The sequence below is a fragment of the Urocampus carinirostris genome, chromosome 14 (assembly GCF_059441175.1).
Source record: "Urocampus carinirostris isolate Australia breed hairy pipefish chromosome 14, RoL_Ucar_1.0, whole genome shotgun sequence".
NCBI lineage: Eukaryota > Metazoa > Chordata > Actinopteri > Syngnathiformes > Syngnathidae > Urocampus > Urocampus carinirostris.
Genome location: NC_142362.1, coordinates 3,017,997 through 3,041,476, shown reverse-complemented (window position 1 = coordinate 3,041,476; position 23,480 = coordinate 3,017,997). Strand labels below are relative to the sequence as shown.

The 23,480-nt window shown below is 41.7% G+C and overlaps 1 protein-coding gene across 2 annotated transcripts; it reads right to left on the bottom strand.

Annotated features, from left to right (window-relative positions):
• Positions 1 to 239: 239 nt before the first annotated feature.
• slc35a5 (solute carrier family 35 member A5) lies at positions 240 to 23,236 on the bottom strand. Of its 2 annotated transcripts, none has more exons than XM_088352234.1 (10): positions 23,144 to 23,236; positions 21,500 to 21,639; positions 20,242 to 20,340; positions 18,614 to 18,747; positions 17,659 to 17,726; positions 15,273 to 15,467; positions 13,508 to 13,708; positions 13,312 to 13,439; positions 7,794 to 8,062; positions 240 to 343 (listed from the first exon to the last, which is right to left on the bottom strand). In XM_088352234.1, the coding sequence occupies exons 2-10, from the start codon at positions 21,624 to 21,626 to the stop codon at positions 281 to 283; spliced, it is 1,284 nt and encodes a 427-aa protein (XP_088208360.1). In that variant the 5' UTR covers positions 21,627 to 21,639; positions 23,144 to 23,236; the 3' UTR covers positions 240 to 280. The 2 variants fall into 2 exon arrangements, with proteins under 2 accessions (XP_088208360.1, XP_088208359.1); XM_088352233.1 differs by lacking the exon at positions 240 to 343 and adding an exon at positions 464 to 5,815.
• Positions 23,237 to 23,480: the final 244 nt, after the last annotated feature.

Sequence of the window (23,480 nt, the reverse complement as noted above, 5' to 3'; positions counted from 1 at the left end):
AATAGAATTTCTCCATTATCAGAATTGTCATACACCACTGCCCGTAAATGCTGAGATGAGACTTACCTCTGAAGAGGGGGACGACGGTTTGCACCGAAAAACAACGGCGACCAGATGATGGAGGTGCTGTATCTGAGTCAGATCACCAGGCTTGCATCCATGGAAACCGGTACGATATGTTTCATGTGGGGGAAAAGTGAATATGTGCACAGTTTTTGTAAGTACCTTCTTCGATAGTCACATGATCCGGAAACAACTTCCTGTAGATCTGAAAACGGCTTCAGGTGTACGCCGAGTTTAAGGTTTTCGACGAAACTGGTGGGTTCCGGTATAGCCAACAACGCTGAATAAACAGATTTTAAAAAACAAGTTAGCATTTGCATTCTCTTCCACTTGGAAAAACCATTAAATCCTTCCGTTTCCTCCCGTTTTATAACTCCTTCCATTATAATCGAAAAAAAAATGGAGGACTTGTCCTTTATTGCAGGAGACACAAGGCACAATGTAGAGTTACACAAAATATTTGAAAAAACAGTACAGGATTTACCATATTTTCATGACACCAAGTCTTGTTTCTTCCATAGGTTTACTGTTAATACTTATACTCCATTGCCGATTTACCCTATTTACTCTTGTATAACCAGGGTTGGGTAGGGTTACTTTAACTGGATTACTTTCAATGACTTTTGGATTACTCCAATACCTCATCTCTCTCATCTCATTAGCTGCACCGCTTATCCTCAGTAGGGTCGCGGGGGTGCTGGAGTCCATCCCAGCAATCACCGGGCAGTGGGCAGGGGACACCCTGAACTGGTTGCCAGCCAATCGCAGGGCACACAGGGACAGACGACTCGCTCGCTCATTCAAACCTAGGGACAATTTGGACCGGCCAATCCTCCTGAAATGCATGTCTTTGGAATGTGGGAGGAAACCGGAGTGCCCGGAGGAAACCCACGCAAGCACGGGGAGAACATACAAACTCCGCACAGGAAGTCCGGTAGCTGGATTTGAACCCACACAGGTTCCCAAGACCTTAGAACTGTGCCGCACACGCGCTAACCACTGCGCCGCCGTGCTGCCCGACTCCAATACCAAATATGCTAATAAAAGACAAAAGAAACTAAATAGGAATAAAATGATGACTCACAACATGTGATAAGCTTTCTCTCCTGGCTTTGATCTCTTTGATCTCCGGCAAAACTGACATCAAATGCGACAGAAACAAAATGAAAATAAATCCAAACAGTGTCTTTTATGAGCATATTTGGTATTGGAGTCATCCAAAAGTCATTGAAAGTAATCAAGTTAAAGTAACCCAACCCAACCCTGTGTATAACGCATACTTGTTCTCGTCTCAAGCGTTTAAAGGAATAACATTCTTGAATACGTCCGGCAATGATTAAAATACATTATTTACAACGTCAATTATGAACACACCAAAACAAAAAATACAATTCATTTCATTACTTCAAAGTCTGTTCATCATCAGATACACCAAAGTTGTTTCCCTTGTCGTATTTGAACACCCTGCTATTTTGCTATTCCTCCCACTTAGAAATCATGGAGGGGTTTGAAATTTTCATCTTAGGTGAATCTCCACTGTGAGGGAGCTAAACTAAAAAGAAAAAACGCCAGAAATCACAGTACATGATTTTTTAAACATTTTTTTGTGTGATAGAGCTGCAAACAAGTATTTGACCACATGTGTATCATCTAAAATTCTGACCCTGAAAGACCTGTTAGTCCGCCCATTAGAAGTCCACCTGCACTCCATGTATCATCCTGAATGAGAAGTATCTGTTTGAGGTCGGTAGCTGCAGAAAGACACCCCATACAATTAGGAATACTTGAACTTGTAACATGGTGAAGACCAAAGAGCTGTCCAAAGGCACCAGAAACAAAATTACAAAACTCCACAAGGCTGGATAGGGCTACGGGGCAATCGCCAAGCAGGTTGGTGAAAAAAGGTCTACCGTTGGAGCAACCATTAGAATGTGGAAGAAGCTAAACATGACAGTCAATCTCTATCAGAGTGGAGCCCCATGCAAGATATCACCTGGTGGGGTCTCAATGATTCCAAGAAAGGTGAGGAATCAGCCTGGAACTACACGACAAGAGTTGGTCAATGACCTAAAAAGTGCTGTGACCACCGTTTCCAAGGTTACTGTAGGTAATACACTAAGACCTCATGATTTGAAATAATGCATGGCACCAAAGGTTCCCCTGCTTAAACCAGCACATGTCAAGGCCCGTCTCAAGTTTGCATACAACCATTTTGATGATACAGAGGTGTCATAGGAGAAAGCTTTGGTCAGATGAGACCAAAATAGAACTTTTTGGCCATAATTCCACTTAGCGTGTTTGTAAGAAGAATGGAGAGTACAATCCGAAGAACATATCCCTACTGTTAAGCATGGGGGTGGTAGCATCATGCTTTAGGGGTCTTTTTTAATCTGTGAAGCCCTTTGAGACTCTTCGTGATTTAGGGCTATACAAATAAAAATGACTTGACTTTACTTTTTTTCTGCACATGGGACAGGACGAGCGCACTGCATTAAAGAGAGGATGACTGGGGCCGTGTGTTGTGAGATTTTGGGGAACAACCTCCTTCTCTCAGTGAGACCATTGAAGATGGATCATGGCTGGGTCTTCTAAAACAAAAATGACCCACACAACCAGGAAAACCTAGGTGTGGCTCCGTAAAGCCTATCAAGGTTCTAGCGTGGCCCAGCCAATCTCCAGACCTGAACCCAATCGAAAATCTTTGGAGAGAGCTCAAACTCCTTGTTTCTCCGCAACAGCCCAGGAACCTGACTGATCTAGAGAAGATCTGTGTGGAGGAGTGGGCCAAAATACCTCCGGCAGTGTGTGCAAACCTGGTGAAGACCTGTGTCATAGCAAACAAATGCTACTGTACCAAATACTAACAATTATTTTCTCAGGTGTTCAAATAGTTGTTTGCAGCTGTATCACTCATAAATCGTTAAAAATGAATGCATTGTGATTTCTTGATTTTTTTCTTTTTAGTTTATCTCTCTCACAGTGGACATGCACCTACAATGAAAATTTCAGACCCCTTCATGATTTCTAAGTGGGAGAAATAGCAAAATAGCAGGGTGTTCAAATACTTATTTTCTTAATTGTATTTCCTTCAGTATGACTTTTTCTCCACTCTCTAAATTTAGTCTCACCTAACCCAATTAAAAATAGTGTGTTAATGAGTTAAAAAGGAATGTTTTTTCGTACCTATATATCACTGGTGGTCTAGTGATTAGGATTCTGTGCTCTTACCGCCGTGACCCAGGTTTGATTCCCGTTGCTTCCAACGTTTTGCGATTGTTGTCGGCCATATTGTCGACCGATCAATCATTGCACAAAGGTAGTATTTTAATACCCCCAAACTTTGAGTTCTTTTTTAGGTAAAAAAACTGAAAATAAAATCACTCTATACACAAATACCGCACGCATGTCTTGCCCTAGTTCCGTTTATATTCCAGAGCGTTTTATATTATGAAAAACAGTAGTTGTGCTTTTCAAGACATTCATGCTCTTTCAAACAACACTGTACACTCTCACATCCTAATAAACTTGACTTGATAATAAAACTCATCCAAATGTTCCTCAGTCAGCAGAGGAAAAAAAAAAAATCATACCCGTGTTTGCCCAGAAAAAAAAAATAGCAGCATGATTAGTTCCCAGGACAGTGATCCCTTCGGTTTTCGCGGTTAAAGTGAAACTAAGTACAAAACAAAAAACTCATCAGCGAGATGCAGAGGAATGCAGAGCAGGTGTATGCTATGTATGAAAGATGCCAAAATTTGAGAGGTCTCAAGTCAAGGAGAGAGAGAGAAAAAAAAACAATAGAAAACAGTCTCATTTTAAAGGTAAGCGATACTTTAAATTAGTCAAAGTTTTTGTATTTTGGCGCGCCTTCTTTAAAGTGGACTTGCCAACTGAAAGAGAAAAGGGAAAGAGAGAGCAAAAGAGAGAGTGAGAAACGAATTAATGAGAGAGAAAGAGTCAAAGAGAGAGGGAATGGGTAAAAGAGAGGGAAGGAAAGGGAAAGAGTGAGATAGAAAGAGCAAAAAAGAAGAAAAGAGAAAGAGAGAAAAAGAGCAAAAAAAGAGGAAAAAAGAGATAAAGAGAGAGGGAAGTAAAGTAAGAGTGAGAAAGAGCAAAAGAGAGAGAGAGGGAGAGAGAAAAAGAGAATGGAAAGAGTGAACAAGAAAGAGCAAGAGAGGGAAAGAAAGGGTAAGAGTGAGAGAGAAAAAGCAAAAAAGAGAAAGAGAGTAGAAAGAGTGAAAGTGAAAGAGCAAAATAGAGAGGGAAAGAGGAAAAGGGAGAGGGAAGGAAAGGGTAAGAGTGAGAGAAAAAGCAAAAAAGAAAGAGTGGGAGAGAGAGATAGGAAAGAGTGACAGAGAAAGAGCTATAGAGAGTGAGAGAGGAATTAATGAGAGCCGACGAGCCAAAGAGAGAGAGAAAGAGCAAAAAAGAGAGGAAAAGAGAAAGAAAGGAAAGCGTGAGCGAGAAAGAGCAAGATAGGGAAAGAGCAAAAGAGGGAAGGAAAGCAAAAAATAGAAGGAGAGAGAAAAAGAGAATGGAAAGAGTGGACGACAAAGAGCAAAAGAGAGAGGATAAGAGCAAAAGAGAGAGGGAAGGAAAGGGTAAGAACGAGAGAGAAAAAGCAAAAAGAAAGAATGGAAAGATTGAAAGTGAAAGACCAAAAGAGAAAAGGAAGGAAAGGGTGAGAGTGAGTGAGAAAGTAAATGAGCTAGTGAGAGGGAGAGATTAACAAAGAAAAAGGAAAAGAGTGAGCAAGAAAGACCAAAAGAGATAGGGAAAGAGCAAAAGAGAGAGGGAAGGAGAGGGTAAGAGTGAGAGAGCAAAAGCAAAAAAGAGAAAGGGTGAGCGTAATAGAGCAAGAGGAAAAGAGCAAATGAGAGAGGGAAGGAAAGGGTAAGAGTGAAAGAGAAAAAGCAAAAGAGAGTGGGAGAGAAAGAGTAAGAAAGAGAGCAAGAGAGGAAAAGAGCAAAAGAGAGGGGAGGAAAGGGTAGGCGTGAGAAAGAGCAAAAAAGAGAAGACGAAAGAGATAGTGATTAAGAAAGAGGTAGACAGAGAGAGAGATAGAAAGAGAGACAGCGAGAGTCAGACACAAGAGAAAGTGAGAAAAAGGTCGACGGAGAGAACAAGAGAAAGACAGAAAGATACAGTGAGATGTAGATGGAGGAGAGACAGAGAGCGACACAAAGAAAGACAGAGATAAAGCAAACAAATAGAAGTCAAATTGGCTGATGCTTTTGTCTTTGATTTAACTTTGATCTTGCGTTAATACACTTCTCAAATTCTTTTCTATCATCCCGCCTCGTAAGAAGAAATCCGACTGAGAAAGAGAGCTAGAGAGAGAACAAAGGGTTCGGCAGATGGATTGTTTAGGCGGTGTTTTGAAGGGCACAGAACAAAAACCCTTATCAGCGAGATGCAGAGGAATGCAGAACAGGTGTACGCTATGTATGAAAGATGCCATGATATGAATTCACCGATCGGCATCAGAGGTCTCAAGTAGCGAAGTGAATCTTGGTTGTTGGAGACGGTCCTCAGTAGTGCGGGAAGCATCAAGTTTTTTTGTTTTTAAATTTGTCTTTTTTTTTCCCTGCCAAATAACAAACCAGCGATAAATGAAGCGCAAAGTAGCAAGGGGTCTCTGTACACACAAATTGAAAGTATCGTGGTCACGGTCAAGTTGCGTGTACTACAAAATCGACTCATCAGATTCGCTGTCGGTGTTGGTCTTGAGCAGCTCCAGTTCCTCGCCGTCCTGGAAAAAAATCAGACACAGCGAGTCAGGAAAAAATAACTCCATAAATAGAAAGTGAGACAAATACTGCATAGCTAAAGTACTCAATACATGTCTAAATAGTTTTGGGACAAATGTCTCCCCATATAAGTGTTAGTTAGAAATGACAGTAAAATGTAGCTTACATTTTCAGTTACAGGAAGTTCTTCCCATTACAATTCACCAATGGGAACGCTACCTTAAGTATTTGTATGGCCCATAATAAATCTCCATAATTCATACATAATCCTTGCACTAACCCACATTTCATAGGCCCCTGTTTAGTTGCAAGCATGTGCCCGTCTTCTTGGGCGATGACAATTCATAGGACAATGACGTACAAAATAATACCTGCTGCCGTTAATCAGGAGGGAAGAAATGCATTAGCAAATTGAAGCAACAAAAAAGCAGTGCCGGTGTCATTTTTAAGCAGACATGTAGTGTAACATGGCGGCAAGCACTTTTCAACCCTTGGAAACACATTAAAATTTTAGCGTTTTTAAGGATTTCAAGCACCTGTACGATCCCTGCACTTGACATTGCCAAAGCCAGGTGCCACTCACAAAGACACTGGAGCTGTCATTCTTTCTATCCTTTATTCACTCCCTCTCTCTTACTCTTCTTCTCTCTCCCGTTTTTTTTGGTTTAGTTCTACTCCCTCCCTTTCCCCTTTGCTTTTTTCTCTCTCTTTATTAACTCTTTCAATCTGTCTCTTTTTTCTCCTCTTTTTCTCGCTCTTTCTTTGTCTTCTCTCCTCTGTCTTTTTCCTTTTCTTTCTTTCGTTCGTTCGTTCGTTCGTTCTTTGCCTCCGTTTTCTCTCTTTCAGGTTCTCTTTCTTCCTTCCTTTCTCTAACGCCCTAGTTTTCTTGACCTCTTTCTCCACTACTTTTTTCCTCTCTTCATGTTGAAGTTTTTGCCCTCATGTAGGTTTTAGATCAGGGGATGGTGTCATAATAGTCTGTAGTTTGCAATAATCTGTGGTCTGTGCAGTCCTTTAAGACTCCTTGTGATTAAGGGCGTCACAAATAAACATGACTTGACTTGACCTGAGGTTTTTTAGTTTTTCCTTGACCTCATGAAGGTTTTGGAACAGGGGATGGTGTATTAATAGTCTGTGTTTTGCAATAATCTGTGGTCTGTGCAGCCCTTTGAGACTCCTTGTGATTGACACCTATACAAACATGACTTGACTTGACTGAGGTTTTGAGTTTTTCCTTACCCTCATGTAAGATTTAGATCAGGGGATGGTGTAATACTAGTCTGTAGTTTGCAATAATCTGTGGTCTGTGCAGCCCTTTGAGACTCTTTGTGATTAAGGGCGTCACAAATAAACATGACTGAGGTTTTGAGTTTTTCCTTGCCCTCATGTAGGTTTTAGATCAGGGGATGGTATAATATCAGTCTGTAGTTTGCAATAATCTGTGGTCTGTGCAGTCCTTTGAGACACCTGGTGATTAAGGGGGTCACATATAAACATGGCTTGATAAGACTTGAGGTTTTTAAATTTTTCCTTGCACTCATGTAGGTTTAAGATCAGGGGATGGTGTCATAATAGTCTTTGGTTGCAATAATCTGGTCTGTGCAGCCCTTTCAGACTCCTTGTGATTAAGAGCGTCACAAATAAACGGACTAGACTTACTTGACTGAGGTTTTGAGTTTTACCTTGCCCTCATGTAGTTTTTAGATCAGGGGATGGTGTCATAATAGTTGTTGGTTGAAATAATCTGTGGTCTGTGCAGCCCTTTGAGACTCCCTGTAATAAAGGGCTATACAAATAAACATGACTTGACTCTCTTAATCCCTCTCTCCTGCTCTCTTTCTTCTCTTTTTCTCCCCCTCTCTTTCTCTTTAATCTACTAATCCGTCCTAAATTAGTGTTTTTTCTACCATGTGGCCGAGCCTTTTCGAGTATTTTACTCCCCAACACACTTTTCACATGCGTGCATGCGTGTGCACCTACCCCTCTGGACCTCTTTAACACCTCCCCGGTGATGACCCGCAGCTTTTCCTGCTGCAGGCTGTACTCCGGGTCCCGGGGCCGGCTGGCGTTGTAGATAAAGATGGCCAGTAGGACCACGGGGGCCTGCAGGAAGAAGTCGGCGGAGGGCCGGAAGTCGAAGAGGAAAAGCGAGAGGGCGGTCACCAGGACGGTGGTCATCTGGTTGGTCAGCACGTGGAACATGTTGTCCCGGAATTTCAAGATGAAGGCCACAGAGAGGCCCAGGGTCGCTAGGGGGGACGGGAAGAGTCAAGTTCAGGGTTTCAAGGCCAAATTCAAGCACTTTTAAAGGACGTCCGAAGCCAATTTTCAAATTTCTCCAGTACCATTAAAAGAAAAACAATCCTGTGAGAATCCTGTAGATTGCAGTTACAGTATATCTCCCATTGACATATGTGAGTTTTGATTTTGCGTTTGCCTTTTTAAGTAAAATGATTTTTAGATCTTGGAAAAATTATATATTATAATCAGGGTTGGGTAGGGTTACTTTAACTGGATTACTTTCAATGACTTTTGGATTACTCCAATACCAAATATGCTAATAAAAGACAAAAGAAAGTAAATAGGAATACAATGATGACTCACAACACGTGGTAAGCTTTCTCTCCTGGCTTTGATCTCCGACAAAACGGACATAAAATGCGACAGAAACAAAATGAAAATAAATCCAAACAGCTTGCCAACATCATTTTTTCCGTTCCATGTGTCCCGTTACTCCCCAAGCCTGCACAAAATTGAGTCATTTTATTCATATTTTGTTTCTTTTGTCTTTTATGAGCATATTGGGTATTGGAGTAATCCAAAAGTAATTGAAAGTAATCAAGTTAAAGTAACCCTACCCAACCCTGATAATAATCATAAATGCCCATAATTGATTTATAATCCTTGTACTAATACACATTTCATAGCGCACCTGTCTTCCCAGGTGTGACAACGCTTCATGGGACGATGCTTCGTTGACAAAGATGGCACCAATTTCAAGCATTTAACCAAAAATTCAAGCACATTTCAATCCTTAAAAACACCACATATTTCAAGCATTTTCAAGGATTTCAAGCACCCGTACAAACACTGCAAGTTAAAGGTTGGAGTTTGAAGACTTGTGGGCTCTGTGAGCTTTAAAAGTATTCCCAAACAGAATTTTCTTTTCAATGAGGCGCAGACCATGTAGTGTTTCCCCCCAGGGGCAAGACGCGGATTTCACACCTAGGCCTTCAGTAGTTCTACGTTTGAATGAATCAAACTCTCAATAACTTTTTATGGCTATAAAACATTTACTGCAGCTACAGCGGTGACACATGAAAAAACCTCAACATGTATTATGTCCTTACATTTTGCATGTTCAAGAATTTGGTATTTACTTTTATGAAATGAGACGGGAGAAACTCTTTTATTCTTATTTGTACGCTTTTTTTTAAAATGCAGTTTAATTTAGATCTCAATCCAACCAATGGAATTAGGACTTCGCTTCTATCCAACTATGGTTGGTTGGTTGGTTGGATTCGTATACCACTAGGGTTGTAGGGACACCATTTCCTGTGGTGTGTCTTGGGCAATTACAGCCTGGTGGCACCCATCCCTCTCCAGGCCAACATATTTCCACCGGGTCTCGAACCGGGGACCTTTCGCGTGCTAGGCTATGTGCTTTAAAATAAAGGCAGTTATTTATACATAAGGGTGAAAATTTCAGGGTGCAAATGAAGGAATGAAGTTAAATATCAATTCTTCAAAAAGGAGACAAGATCTTGAAATAAACTCCTACTTCAACGATGCTGTCGAACGTAACAAAAAAATTGGACATTTTGTAAACAAAATAACAGCATTGCTCAGCAATTTAATTGAGACACTTGATGGTGTTGTACTGCTCCCTGGTGGTAGAGACGAACACAGTCGAAGAGGATCAATTATTTTAAATGGGATATTGTGTATTAAAGAGTGCCTCCTAGTGGTAAAAAAAAAACTATATTTTGAATGGGATACCCGCAGCATAAGGATTATGAGAAAAACCAGATAGGAATATTATTGTTACTGGTAAATATATAATTATGTACATTGATATGATGGAACATATTAGTTGTTCCCTTTATTTTGCACAATTCACAATCAAAAGGTGTAAAACGTTTCACACTGTCCCTTTAAATCACTCTATTGATGCTAGTTAAAACAAAACAAAATCAAATAAACCAAACACTATCATTTGATTTTCTGCATGTGCCTCATTGCGGAAAAATTTGGAAACCTCTGACCAAATATATTAACGCTAAAACGTGTTTCAATAATAAAATCCATACAAGTTTTTTAAAGGTACTCCCAAATATTATTTTCAACTCGGGACATGTGTTATGTTCTTCCCAACAATTATGCAAATATGTTGCAAAATATTTAACACACAAAGGGCCTCGAGAACTGTAGTTTAAAAGTTGAACCATTTGGCTTGTTTGCTGTAGATGAGACACCACAATTTCAAAATGGTAAATCCCATTAACACGACACGTGAGGCGAGCTCCGAAATAAATAGTGTTTGTAGTTAACAGCAATCTGCTTAATTATGCTTGGAGAATTTACGACTTTGCCTAGCCTGTCACTAGGGGTTTTGGGACAGTGTTTTCCTCGTTGCGTGTTTCGAACTTTATTGATTTATTGTTTTAAGTGTCTGCTTCTATCTTCGTTGTTTTTCATCTCGTTTGACAACTACACTTTGCATGACTTTCTATCCTATCGTTATTGGTTTTAACACACAAAAATGCATTTATTCAAGGAATAAACTCCTTGCCCTGAAGAATTCTTGTGCCTATCGTGGATGGAGAGCCGGAGCTAGCAAAGGGGCTAGCGGCGTTATAAGTCTTCAGTACTGTCCGTAATCATGGTAAATGTGAACTCTCTACCAAATAAGACCGACGAACTGGCTGTGCTGGTGAAAAACATCAAAGCGTACAGGGAGTGCAGTTTGCTGTCTTTTACAGAAACGTGGCTCACGTCAAGCATCCCGGACGCTAACGTGGAGCTACCCGGCTTCAGCGCTGTTAGAGACACAAAAGCATGCGGGAAGCGGAGAGGAGGCGGACTCGCTATCCACGTGAACACGAGGTGGTGTAACCCTGGGCACAAAGATTTCTATCTTCTGCAGGGACGTCGAACTTTTGGACGAGCGTGTGACGTCATCTACTCCGCTGTTGCTAAACTACAACACGGCACCCCGAGGCCATCCTGTTTATCTGTTAATAAACAACAAAAGGATACTGCTGGAAATGTGAATTTAACTACGGGGATGAATAAAGTATCTATCCATCTATCTATCTATCTTTAAGAGCTGCGTGTGGAAAGTTTACCTTCCCGCCATCACAGCGTGCAGTCCTTGTTGGCTTTCCCCTCCTTATAGGTAGGCGATTGTGGCTTTTCCTCTGTGGTTTTGTCGCGGTTGGTATTATTTTGTTGGGCTAGCTCCCCGTTGGCGTAGGGGCTGCCAAGGGCTTTCCTTTTTTGAATGCTCCCAGTTGGCACTAGTTGCTGTCCACCGTGTGTGGTTTAAAAGGTTAGCATGGCTTTAGTGCCGGTTTTGCTATGATCCTTTGTTTATTGCCGGTCGGCTTTGTGTTTGTAGCCGTTGCCGCTTTATGCTGTTGGATCCCAGTTAGCCTGGCTGCTCACCGCATGTTTGTTCATTGGGTAACCTGCGTTAGTGTAGTTTTTGCCATGTCTCTTGGTTTATTGCCGGCCAGTTTCGTGTTTCGCGCTGTAGCAGTTACCGCTTTTCGCCGTTTGTACCCGGTTAGCCTGGCTGCTCACTGCGTGTTTTTAGTGTTTTTTGTCAGTCAGCCTCACATTCTTCTGCCGAGGTTACGGCCGCCTTTCGCAGGGTTGGGTAGGGTTACTTTAACTTGATTACTTTTAATTACTTTTGGATTACTCCGATACCAAATATGCTAATAAAAGACAAAAGAAACTAAATATGAATAAAATAAAGACTCACAACACGTGGTAAGCTTTCTCTCCTGCTTTGATCTCTTTGATCTCCGGCAAAACTAACATAAAATGCCACAGAAACAAAATGAAAATAAATCCAAACAGCTTGCCGACATCATTTTTGCCGTTCCGTGTATTTCGTTACTCCCCAAGCCTGCACAAAATTTTGTCATTTTATTCCTATTTAGTTTCTTTTGTCTTTTATTAGCATATTTGGTATTGGAGTCATCCAAAAGTCATTGAAAGTAATCCAGTTAAAGTAACCCTACACAACCCTGGCCTTTCGTTAATCATCCCGGTCAACCCACAGATAGCGGCCATCATTTTGTTTTGGCCAGTTAGCCCCTTTTTGGCAGCTCACCCTTTATTTTACCATTACTGCACCCAAACTACCCACATTTTGTTAAAACACTCTTCAACCAATTACCACATAAAACAATTGGTTGCTAGGGTGCTGGTGTTACTTTGATGAACTCACATCTCAGGATGACAAAAACAAGACTTCATATTGCATTATTTTGGAAAATAGTTATTAGTTAATTAAACTTTAATAAGTTAATTAAAGGTAAGATCTTTGGCCCCGGCCCGGATAACGCCTAGGTTTCTCTCTCGCGTTTTTTTTCCCCTTTTTTGTAAGATCTGCAGAGCATGCAAGCTTGACAGCACACAGTAAATGCAATCACGTGTCTCAGGCTGTTTCTGTATTGGGTAGGTGGAACTGTGGGACTGTGATAGGCTGGTGTATGCTGACAGTTGTACAGCAGGCGGGCGGTGTGTCCGCCTAAAGCAAAGTGGGAAGCATGGGTACAGCTACACACTACATTATTTCAGCGGCCCGTTACATTAAATCGGATTATGAGGAGAATCAGAAGAGCGTAAAAAAAGGCAGGTGCTCCATGGATTGTTGTCGGGTCTGGGATGCGACAGAGGCGTTGTTGGGAGAGAAGGCAATAGCGAGGCTGCAGGTCAGGATGGCTGTTACGCCTAAGCTACATGACAACTCTCACAGGCCACCACTGCAAAGCCTTTATCTCACCACTGCCAAAACCAATACCCATAAAACAGATGACCCTGTGCTGCAACTCTTGGGAAACCACTACATTCGGGACAGTTGTAATTTAATCATTAAAGAGACCTGGCACAAGCCAAGGATATTGATGGTAGCATGTAGCTAGCCAGACGCTCTCTAAATTGCTTTCTTGCACTGAAAGGAGAAGCCCTCCAATGTTGTTGTACTTTTGTATAATGACAATAAAGACCGTTCATTTAACTGCAATTCTGTGTTCTGTTTTCATTTGTAGATCTATAGGTTTTGTATTTTTACAGTCGTATACTCTCAGTCGGTAAGGAAGTCTTCTCGACAAAAGTTTAACCTATGGGGCTTTAATAAAGGTGTGACATATTTTCACGTTTTGTGAAGGGCTCTGCCCCCCCATTAACCGCACTAACCGAGGTAATATTGTATTGTGTGGGTGTACCTAAGTCTGCAATTGCAATAGTTTACCATGTTACTGACCAGTGATGACGACCAGGGCTACAGAGTAGATGTTGTGTCCATAAAAAAGGCCACAGTGGACAGTGAGGCCTCGAGACTCTTGTCCAGTAATGAGGCTGAGGCCGTTGAACACCACCCCAAAGGCATACCTGCCAAAGATATCCAAAAGAAATCAAGACATTATCCACTACTTTCTTTGCCCATTCTGCAGCCTCACAGTTTGCTGTTTTGAACGAAGATGCTTTCGGAGAGCTGGTCTCTTTCCTTCAAGATCTTCTCGTTATAAATGTTGGCCATGGATGAAATGAGGCACTGCAGCAGGAGCAAGACGTGGCCCACGCCCAGCGAGCGCAGCTTTCCCATCAGGCTGTCCCGCCAGGCCTGGCCTGGCAGCGAAGACACCCACGAGCTGTTGGCGCTGATGAAGATGTGAACAGTGATTCTCAGAGCAGATGACAAACAAACTACAGTGGTACTTCTTCAAAAGAGCGTAATTCTCTCCAGGATCATGCAAGTAGTAGTCACAGAGATTGCACACCAGATAACTTAGACGTTTTCCCCGTATTTTGTAGGTCTTGCCTTGGTCACTAGTTTCAGACGACAACCTCATACTCAGGGTTGGGTAGGGTTACTTTAACTTGTTTACTTTCAATGACTTTTGGATAGCTCCAATACCAAATATGCTAATAAAAGACAAAAGAAACTAAATATGAATAAAATGATGACTGACAACACGTGGTAAGCTTTCTCTCCTGGCTTTGATCTCTTTGATCTCTGGCAAAACTAACATAAAATGCGACAAAAACAAAATGAAAATAAATCCAAACAGTTTGCCAACATCATTTTTGCCATTCCGTGTATTCCGTTACTCCCCAAGCCTGCACAAAATTGAGTCATTTTATAATGACAGAAATATAATTGGGCCGACCACATGAAGAAATGGACTGGTGCCAACTTTGCCACGACCCAAACGCAGGCCATGAACAGTCAACAGGGGAGAAAGCTAAGACCTGTAAGGGACTGGTAAGTAAGTTACCCTAGATGTGAAAAATGCCCCCAAAAAGCTGGCTTGGCATTTAGTCTGTGGTCTGTGCAGCCCTTAGAGACTTCCTGTGATAAAGGGCTATACAAAAAAATTGACTTGAATTGACAAAAGCTGTACAGAGTAGTGTCCTCGGTGGTGCCAGGCGGTTAAGGGATTCGTGAACCATGAACACACAAAACAGTTTTACAGCACTTTCTATAGTCTGCAGTAGTTTGCATGCGCAAACTGGAAACAGCTGATGTTGGCTCTGAATGGTTACGAGCGATGATTGGCCCAAAATGGTATCTACTGGTAGCCTCTGGGAAGTGGATTTTCCAACATGAGGCGAGATTTTTGTTGCAAATAAAACTCGTATAATGAAACTCTTGAATTTAGAGGTGCTCGTATAAAGAGGTACCACTGTAGTATTATTCAAATACCAATACGTATTTTAAGTCAAAATACTAAGGTAAGTAGCAGAATCCAAACTACTTTAGCCATGCGTCATACAACCACCTTTTTTAGAAATATTATATTTCATTATGGGCAGCACGGCGGCGCAGTGGTTAGCGCGTGTGCACAGTTCTAAGGTTTTGGGAACCTCCTGTGTGGGTTCAAATCCATCTACCGGACTTCCTGTGGGGAGTTTGTATGTTCTCCCCGTGCTTGCGTGGGTTTCCTTCGGGCACTCCGGTTTCCTCCCACATTCCAAAGACATGCATTTCAAGTGGATTGGCCGGTCCAAAATGTCCCCTAGGTGTGAATGAGCGAGCGAGTTGTCTGTCCCTGTGTGCCCTGCGATTGGCTGGCAAACAGTTCAGGGTGTCCCCTGCCCACTGCCCGATGATTTCTGGGATGGGCTCCAGCACCCCCGCGACCATAATGAGGATAAGCGGTGCAGCTAATGAGATGAGATATTTCATTATGTTTAAAAGAATAAATGATGTTAATACGCCACCTGCTGTTTTTCATCTGCTCAAGCAACTGTGTGTACAGCAAGCAGGAGTTGGACGGCGTGGACAGAGGGCTCAAATGGACTCCCAGCACAGATCCACGTCCTGACTTCTGGCTGCCTCCCGACCCCATCGTCAGGGAGACGATAGACAGGAATACAATGACCAGTGATGCCCATTGCACCCAAGACAGGCGCCTCCTGGTGGAGGGACAGTGACGAAAAAATGGTTTTACTGTTGAACGCTCCAGCTGAAAACAAATTCAGTACTCCCTCGCTGTAATCCCGGTTAACTTATCGGTTTCATTACTACGCGAATTTTCTCGTGCATGGTATGGTGTTCTGCGTTCTGATTGGCTAAACAGTCGTCTCTTTTCTTCCTGTGTCTGCCTTCAATACAGATTTCTTGACCCGCTAAACTTGCTCTAGAGACACGTGCGGTTCTTTGTGGCTCCTTAGTGGTTTCATGTCATTTTTTCAAAAATGTGATGGAAAAATATATGGTTTCTGTAAAAAAAAGACTGCGACTGGCTGGCAATCGGTTCAGGGTGTTCCCTGCCCATTGCCCGAAGATAGCTGGGATAGGCTCCAGCACCCCCGCGACCCTACTGAGGATAAGCGGTGCAGATAATGGATGGATGGAAATAACTACTGTACCATCAAATTCGGTGAGACCGCTTAGCCAATCAGAATGCAGAACATAATGCACGATGCAAATCTGTGAAGTAACAAAATGGTGATAAGTACAGTTTAGCGAAGGATTACTGTATTTCGAAAAGTAATCTTCACTAACATAGTGCAGGTGCATTTATACAGAGACTTGATTATACACAGGTGGACTCCAAATATCATTGTTCGTCATTTAGATCAACATTGAATAATTCAAACATCTTCACTGAACTTCTGGACAGTTTGCTGCACTGAAAGTCAAAGAAATTTTGCACACCCACTTTTTCGTTTTTTATTTGTTAAAAAGTGTGTTCCACTTCATGATTGTGTCCCACTTATTGTTGATGCTTCATAAGAAATTCCAGTTTTATATCTTTATGTTTGAAGTCTGAAATGTGGCAAAAGGTCACAAAGTGCAAGGGGTCCAAATAGTTTCGCAAGCCACTGTAAATACATAGCTAAACATTGCATGATTACATATTTTTTATTGCGTCAAATGATCAATTTTAAGCAATACAATATCAAATAAGGGATTCATTCATTTTTCTTAAATATTACGAGTTGACGGGTTTTTAGGGGGGAGATTTGTATGCATTAGTGGTATCGGTATCTGGTTTTGGTATCAATTACTCAAGGTTTGAGTATCGGTTGAAGAAAGGTGGAAAAGAGTGACGACGATCGGGTTGAAAAGCGAAACAATTGCGAAATACATAAAAGGTGTACGAGTGTCTGGGTTTGAAGTGCTACTTAAAGGTACAGTACATGGTTTCAAAATGTAACATTTTTAGATTTCTACCAGTATATTCATCTTTATTAACAACACATTGACTAATTGTCGATGTTTAGGTACATGTTTCGGGCGGCACGGCGGCGCAGTGGTTAGCGCGTGTGCGGAACGGTTCTGAGGTCATCAGATCGAACCTCCTGTGTGGAGTTTGCATGTTCTCCCCGTGCTTGCGTGGGTTTCCTCCGGGCACTCCAGTTTCCTCTCACATTCCAAAAACATTCATGCTAGGTTAATTGGCCGGTCCAAATTGTCCCTAGGCGTGAATGGGCGAGTGAGTTGTCTGTCCCTGTGTGCCCTGTGACTGGCTGGTAGCCAGTTCACGGTGTCCCCTGCCCACTGCCCAGAGATGGCTGGGATGGGCTCCAGCACCCCCGCGACCCTACTGAGGATAAGCGGTTCAGATAATGGATGGATGGAGGTACATGTTTCATTATTTCTTTTGAATTTCTTTTAGTATGTGGTAATTTTAAAGCAGTTTTGGGGTGTCACTTATATGCGATTGTAGTCTTATATGCGAATATAAACAGTACTTAAGTTGTTTATATTTTGCGGATCATTGTGGGTTTTTAGGGGGAAAATTGGTGAATATATTCTACTATCTCGGCTTTAATCTGCACGGTCCTTCTATTGGAAAAAAACTGAGAGGAGGAAATGTTTTCTTGATTTGGGTCGGAGCTTTTCATAAGGTTCCTGAAGAGAAACCACTTGAGAAGCAGTGATTTAGACAATTTCCAGAATAAAAATATTGTATAAATTGAATTTTGTTCACTTTAAAAATGATGTGATCATTTTGAAATTAAAAAGAATAAAATTCATAAAGCAATTTCAGTCTCACAATAGCATGTCATTAACTACACAAGGAACACTTCAGTTTATAGTTACAGATTATAATGAGAAACATAAAAAAAGGCCTGGTGTATTGGGTGCGGCTTTTACTTGAGGACAAGTCTGAAGAGAAGAGCAGTGGTCAGGATAACAAAGTTGGAAAACAGGACAGCCATTGCCTAAAGATGACAGTAAAGAAAAATCAACATACAGATAATATATTTTATTAGGGGTCCTAAATTGAATTTCACAGTACAGTGGAACCTCGGTTCTCGACCATAATCCGTTCCAGAACCCTGTTCGAAAACCGATTTGTTCGATCACCGAAATCATTTTTCCCATTAAAAATAAAGTCAATGGTTTTAATCCGTTCCAATACCCTGAATGTTTACCTTGAAGGTTTAACGTAAACATAAAGCTAACCCAGGCTAATCGTACGTTCGCGTTATCGTAATCTTCAGTACGAAAGATTCCCCTAACATGAACGTGTAAAAATAAAAAAAATCAGGTCGTTTACAAGTCATTTAGCACCCGGTCTCCACAACAAGTGGTGAGCGGTTCATTGGAAAGGGGGCTCTGTTCCAAAACCCTCAATGTTGGGCTCCGTTCCAACACCCTGAATGTTTAACGTAAACTTAAACCTAACCCAGGCTAATCGTACATTAGCGTTACCGTAATCTTATGAATAGGATTTCTTACCTTTGTGGTGGTCAGCAGAAGGCGCTCGCACACCTCATTCATATTTGGTTATTGTTTATTTCTTAAATACAATAGTTGTACGCACTACTTTTCTTTTTTCACCTGTAGCAACTTTGCTGCTTGCACTGACTTTCTTCGAAGGCATAATAAGGGGCTAAAACACCCGTACGCCGCTCAACATCGCACCCTAGCGTACGCACTCACGCATTACCGGCGTTCGAACTCCAATTTTTTGACCGAACAGCGAAGCAAGAATTTCTCTAAATTTTTAGTTGGACACCGATTTGTTCGAACTGAGAGGCGATCGAAAACTGAGGTTCCACTGTATTTTAAGTACAAGGATAGCATCTACGAAACAAGTACTTACAGGTTGGAAATAGGTCATCACGTAAAAAATGATGAGGTTGTCGAGAAAGTAAAGGAATCCAGGGATGGCCCATTTCAAAGCACTGAGGAGCGAAGAGGCAGAAGAGCAGTAAAAATCTCTGCAGGAGCGTCCCTCTGGAACCACAGAGTACATTCAAAGTCATGATAAACAGCCTGCTTTCTGAGTAAATGCTGTTAGGATACTAAAATGTGCTTTCGTTATCAGTGGTTCACAGCTTCGGAGATTTAGAATTTACTCAAACTGTCTTTATTGTGGGCAGCACGGCGACGCAGTGGTTAGCGCGTGTTCTGAGGTCATGGGTTCAAATCCAGCTACCGGACTTCCTGTGCGGAGTTTGTATGTTCTCCCCGTGCTTGCGTGGGTTTCCTCCGGGCACTCCGGTTTCCTCCCACATTCCAAAAACATGCATTTCAGGTGGATTGGCCTGTCCAAATTGTCCCTAGGTGTGAATGAGCGAGCGAGTTGTGTGAGCGAGCGAGTTGTGTGTCCCTGTGTGCCCTGCGATTGGCTGGCAACCAGTAGAGGGCGTCCCCTGCCCACTGCCCGAAGATAGCTGGGATGGGCTCCAGCACCCCCGCGACCCCACTGAGGATAAGCGATGCAGATAACGGATGGATGGATGTCTTTATCGTCATTGATATAAACATACTGTGCATTGTGTTCTGAACAGAAAAACCACAAGGTCAGATTGGAGAGGGCTCTATGTGTTGGGTGGGCGTGACCATCCGTGGGCGTGACCGTCTGTGTGCGCGACTAAGCTAGGCCGGTGTATGCAGTCCTTCAAAAAGTCAATGTGTTCACACAGAACAAACTGGAAAACATGACGACAGCTACCTTATAGCGACCTGTTACATTAAAAATAAATCCCTCGATTCACTAGAACTCTCAGGAAAGTCAAAAGAGAGCAGAGTGATGGGGATCACGCAAGTGCTCCGTGGATTGTTATCAGATCCGAGAAGGGACTGAGGCCGGGGCGGGAAAGAAGGCAAAACCGAACAACTCTCTTGAGCTACCAACGCCCAATTACCCATTAAAAAAGAAAACCTGGAGCTAGCTGTCGGGAAACCGCTGCATTCGGGACAGTTGTAATTTAATCATTAAAGAGACCTGGCTCAAGCCAAGGATATTGATGGTAGCATGTAGCTAGCCAGCCGCTCTCTAAATTGCTTTCTTGCACTGAAAGCATAACCCCTTCAATTTTATTGTACCTTTGTATAATTACAATAAAGACTATAATTTCAACTGCAATTTTGTGTTCTGTGTTTTTATTTGTTGATTTATTGTTATTATTTTGCTACAGTCGTATAATCTCATTTAGTAAAGACATTATCTAGAGCAGTGGTTCCAAAAGTGGGATTTATGGAAGAAATAAATCAAATATCATCCGATCATTCGACTAATTGTTTCAATAGTCGGTGACTAGTCGTCTATTACAATAGTAGTTAGCTGCAGCCCTACTCGAAGAGATGCAAATTAACTTTTATATGTTCATTTTGGGTAACGACATGGTCCAACATGTGCTGTAATAACACGGACAATACTGGTTTCTACTTTGCTATCCACGTAAACGGGGTACTTAATACCAAATGCAAATAGTTCATGATTACCTCGAATACACACCCTGATGGACATCACAAGGCAGAAAAGCAGCTTGAGCGCCTCAGCCAGCATGTTGACAGATGCGGGGAGGAAGTCATATTTGTTGTCTGCGCAATGAAAACAAACAATATTCAATACGGAGCCTAGTGAAATTATTGCCCCTCCCCCATACCTTTCTATCATATTGCCACATTTCAAGTTTAGATACTTTTTGGGCAGATTGCAAAGCGTTGCTTTTGACATCAGATAAACACTACACATCAGCCTAAAACTATTATCCCACTGTCAAACATGGTGGTGGCAACATCATGCTCTGGGGTTCTTTTTCTATAGCATCGTTCCAGTTGATGGAAAGATGGATTGAGCAAAATACAGGGCGATTCCGGCAGAAAAAACTGTTGGGAGTCCCAAAGAGACCAGAGAATGTGACGCAACAAGACAACGACCCTAAACAAAAAGCAAAATCTATAATAGAATGGTTTAAATCTAACCATATGAAATGTGTTGTAATTGCTAAGCATAGGTCCAGACTTCAAACTTATAGAGGATTTGTGGAAAGATCTGAAAAATGGGGCAGCACGGTGGTGCAGTGGTTAGCGCATGTGCGGCACAGTTCATGTCTTGGGAACCTCCTGCGTGGGTTCAAATCCAGCTCCAGATTTCCTGTGCGGAGTTTGTATGTTCTCCCCGTGCTTGCGTGGGTTTCCTCTGGGCACTCCGGTTTCCAAAAACATGGAATGTGGGAGGAAATATATTTCAGGTGAATTAGCCGGTCCAAATTGTCCCTAGGTGTGAATGAGCGAGTGATTTGTCTGTCCCCGTGTGCCCTGCGATTGGCTGGCAACCAGTTTAGGGTGTCCCCTGCCCACTGCCCGATGATTGCTGGGATGGGCTCCAGCGACCCTACTGAGGATAAGCGGTGTAGCTGATGAGATGAGATCTGAAAAATGAGAATGGAAAGATGAGGGACACAGGAAGCTGACGAGCAAGCTCGGTTGTCCTTCTCCCAGCTGGAAAATAATAAAGCGTCTGCGCTTCTTCTTTTTGGAATTAACACATTCGTCAATGTTCCTGTCAGTTTGTTAGGACAATATAAAAAATTGTGGTATATTTACACGATGGAACAATATTTAGGCTTTTTTCTTACAAGTTTAAAGCCTAATATATATGACAAAAAGTCCGTTTTTTTTAAAAATACTTTTGCCGGGCCCGGTCTAGATGCCCATTACAAAGATTGATTCACATGCAACAAAGCGGGCTCGTCACCTGCGTTGGCTGCAAATTTAAGCAGCAAGATCCGACTTGTGCCGAGGATGATAAAACTTGAGCCCAACGCCAGCGTGTAGGCCGACGAACGGGAGCACAGGCGGGGGCAGGAACGGCAGCACGCCATTTAATCCTGCAAACTATAAACACAAATACATGTTTCTGTTTGACAGTCATGTTGTGACGATTTCTTCTACACTTTTTTCAAATGAAAATAAATTGGGAAGTTTTTCTCTTTCAATTGTCAAGAAGCCATCATTTATCCATTTATCTATCGTATAAATCGACTCACATTCACTGAACATTCATTCCACTTTGCTCTTCCCAACCTGACACCAGGCATTAAGGACACAGCACAACAAGGTTGCTGTGCTATCATTCAGATAGATAGATGTCTAGATAGATAGATGTCTAGATAGATAGATGTCTAGATAGATGTCTAGATAGATAGAGGGATAGATGTCTAGATAGATAGATGTCTAGACAGATGTCTAGATAGATGGATAGATGTCTAGATAGATAGATGTCTAGATAGATAGATAGAGATAGATGTCTAGATCGATAGCTAGAGTTAGATGTCTAGATAAATAGATGTCTATATAGATAGATGTCTCGATAGATGTCTAGATAGATAGATAGATAGATAGATAGATAAGAGGACCATGGCTGCACATTATTATTGAACACAACGACTTTGGTGAGCTACTTCGGCTATATATTTTCCCTGTATCTTGTTTAGACTGAAATCGATGTTTCTGTTATAAGCGGTGCAGATAATGGATGGAATGGAGTGTCTATTTTTAAATTAAACTCAATTCCAAGTGTTTATTGTCATATGCACAGTAAAGTTGCGAGCGAAAAAGAAAATAGAAACTAAGGAATAGTTGGCATTTCTTCAATCCCAAGACTTTAACCTTCCGAATGATGGAACGATGCATTTGAGTGACATTGTACGGACGCCGCATCCGCACGTGTTCTCGACACGTCTTTGCAAGCTTTGGGAATGTTAAGGGGGTAATAAGTTGGACTGAACTATCTGACTGTTTTGTCGACGTTCCCATTGTAGCGCCTTATAATCCGGTGCGTCTTATGTATGTCAAATATAGGACCAAAAACTTTTTTTCGGGGTGCGCCCTATAACCCGGTGCGCCTTGTAGTGCGGAAAATACGGTACTTCCTTTTTATACGTCTAACACGTTTCATCATTTTTAAGCCTGTCCTATACCGAGTAAGGGAGAGACAGTTTTTAAAATGCTATCATTTCTTGGGGGGGGGTTAAGCACCCCCCAAAACGGGCTTGTTACGCCCATGCACTGATTAATTGTACAGAAAATTGTTTACCGTTTTCTTTTGTTTATTAGCTATGTACTCAGTTTTTTTTCTGACGTGCCTAAAATGCCACGAAGAAACAAAAAATCTGACACAGAAAAGGAAAAACAATTGTGACGGTGTGTAGAAAAATATATAAATTTTAAACAACACAGCCACTTAAAAACCTATGCCAGGTAAGTAGCTTGCAAACTATGAAACTGCCCACGCGTAATATTGTATCTATTGGTAGTCTATTTCGAATGAAAGAATAAAATAACACAGTCTTGATAATATATAGCGAAATATATTAAAATAATAAGACGTTAAACGCACCTGTTTCGCTGTAATTTAAGAAGGCATTATTTTGTGAAATAGACAGATGTTCATATTGATTCCCTTTACTGCGCACGCGCGATAGAATCGCCACCTTCTTCTTCGTGGATTTAAAACTGTAGTTGGAATATTGGAAGAACTCAATACCGCTGTCAAACGGCTTTCGCGTAGTACGGTTCATATTTTGCAGTGCATTTTACAAAAACAACGAGATTAGATTCCATTTCTGTTTTTCATTAACTCATTCAATACCAGATATTTTATTTGAAGGCCTACAGAAAATGTAAACATCTTGAAGCTGTTATATAAGAAAAGGGGTCAGAAACAGAAGACATGG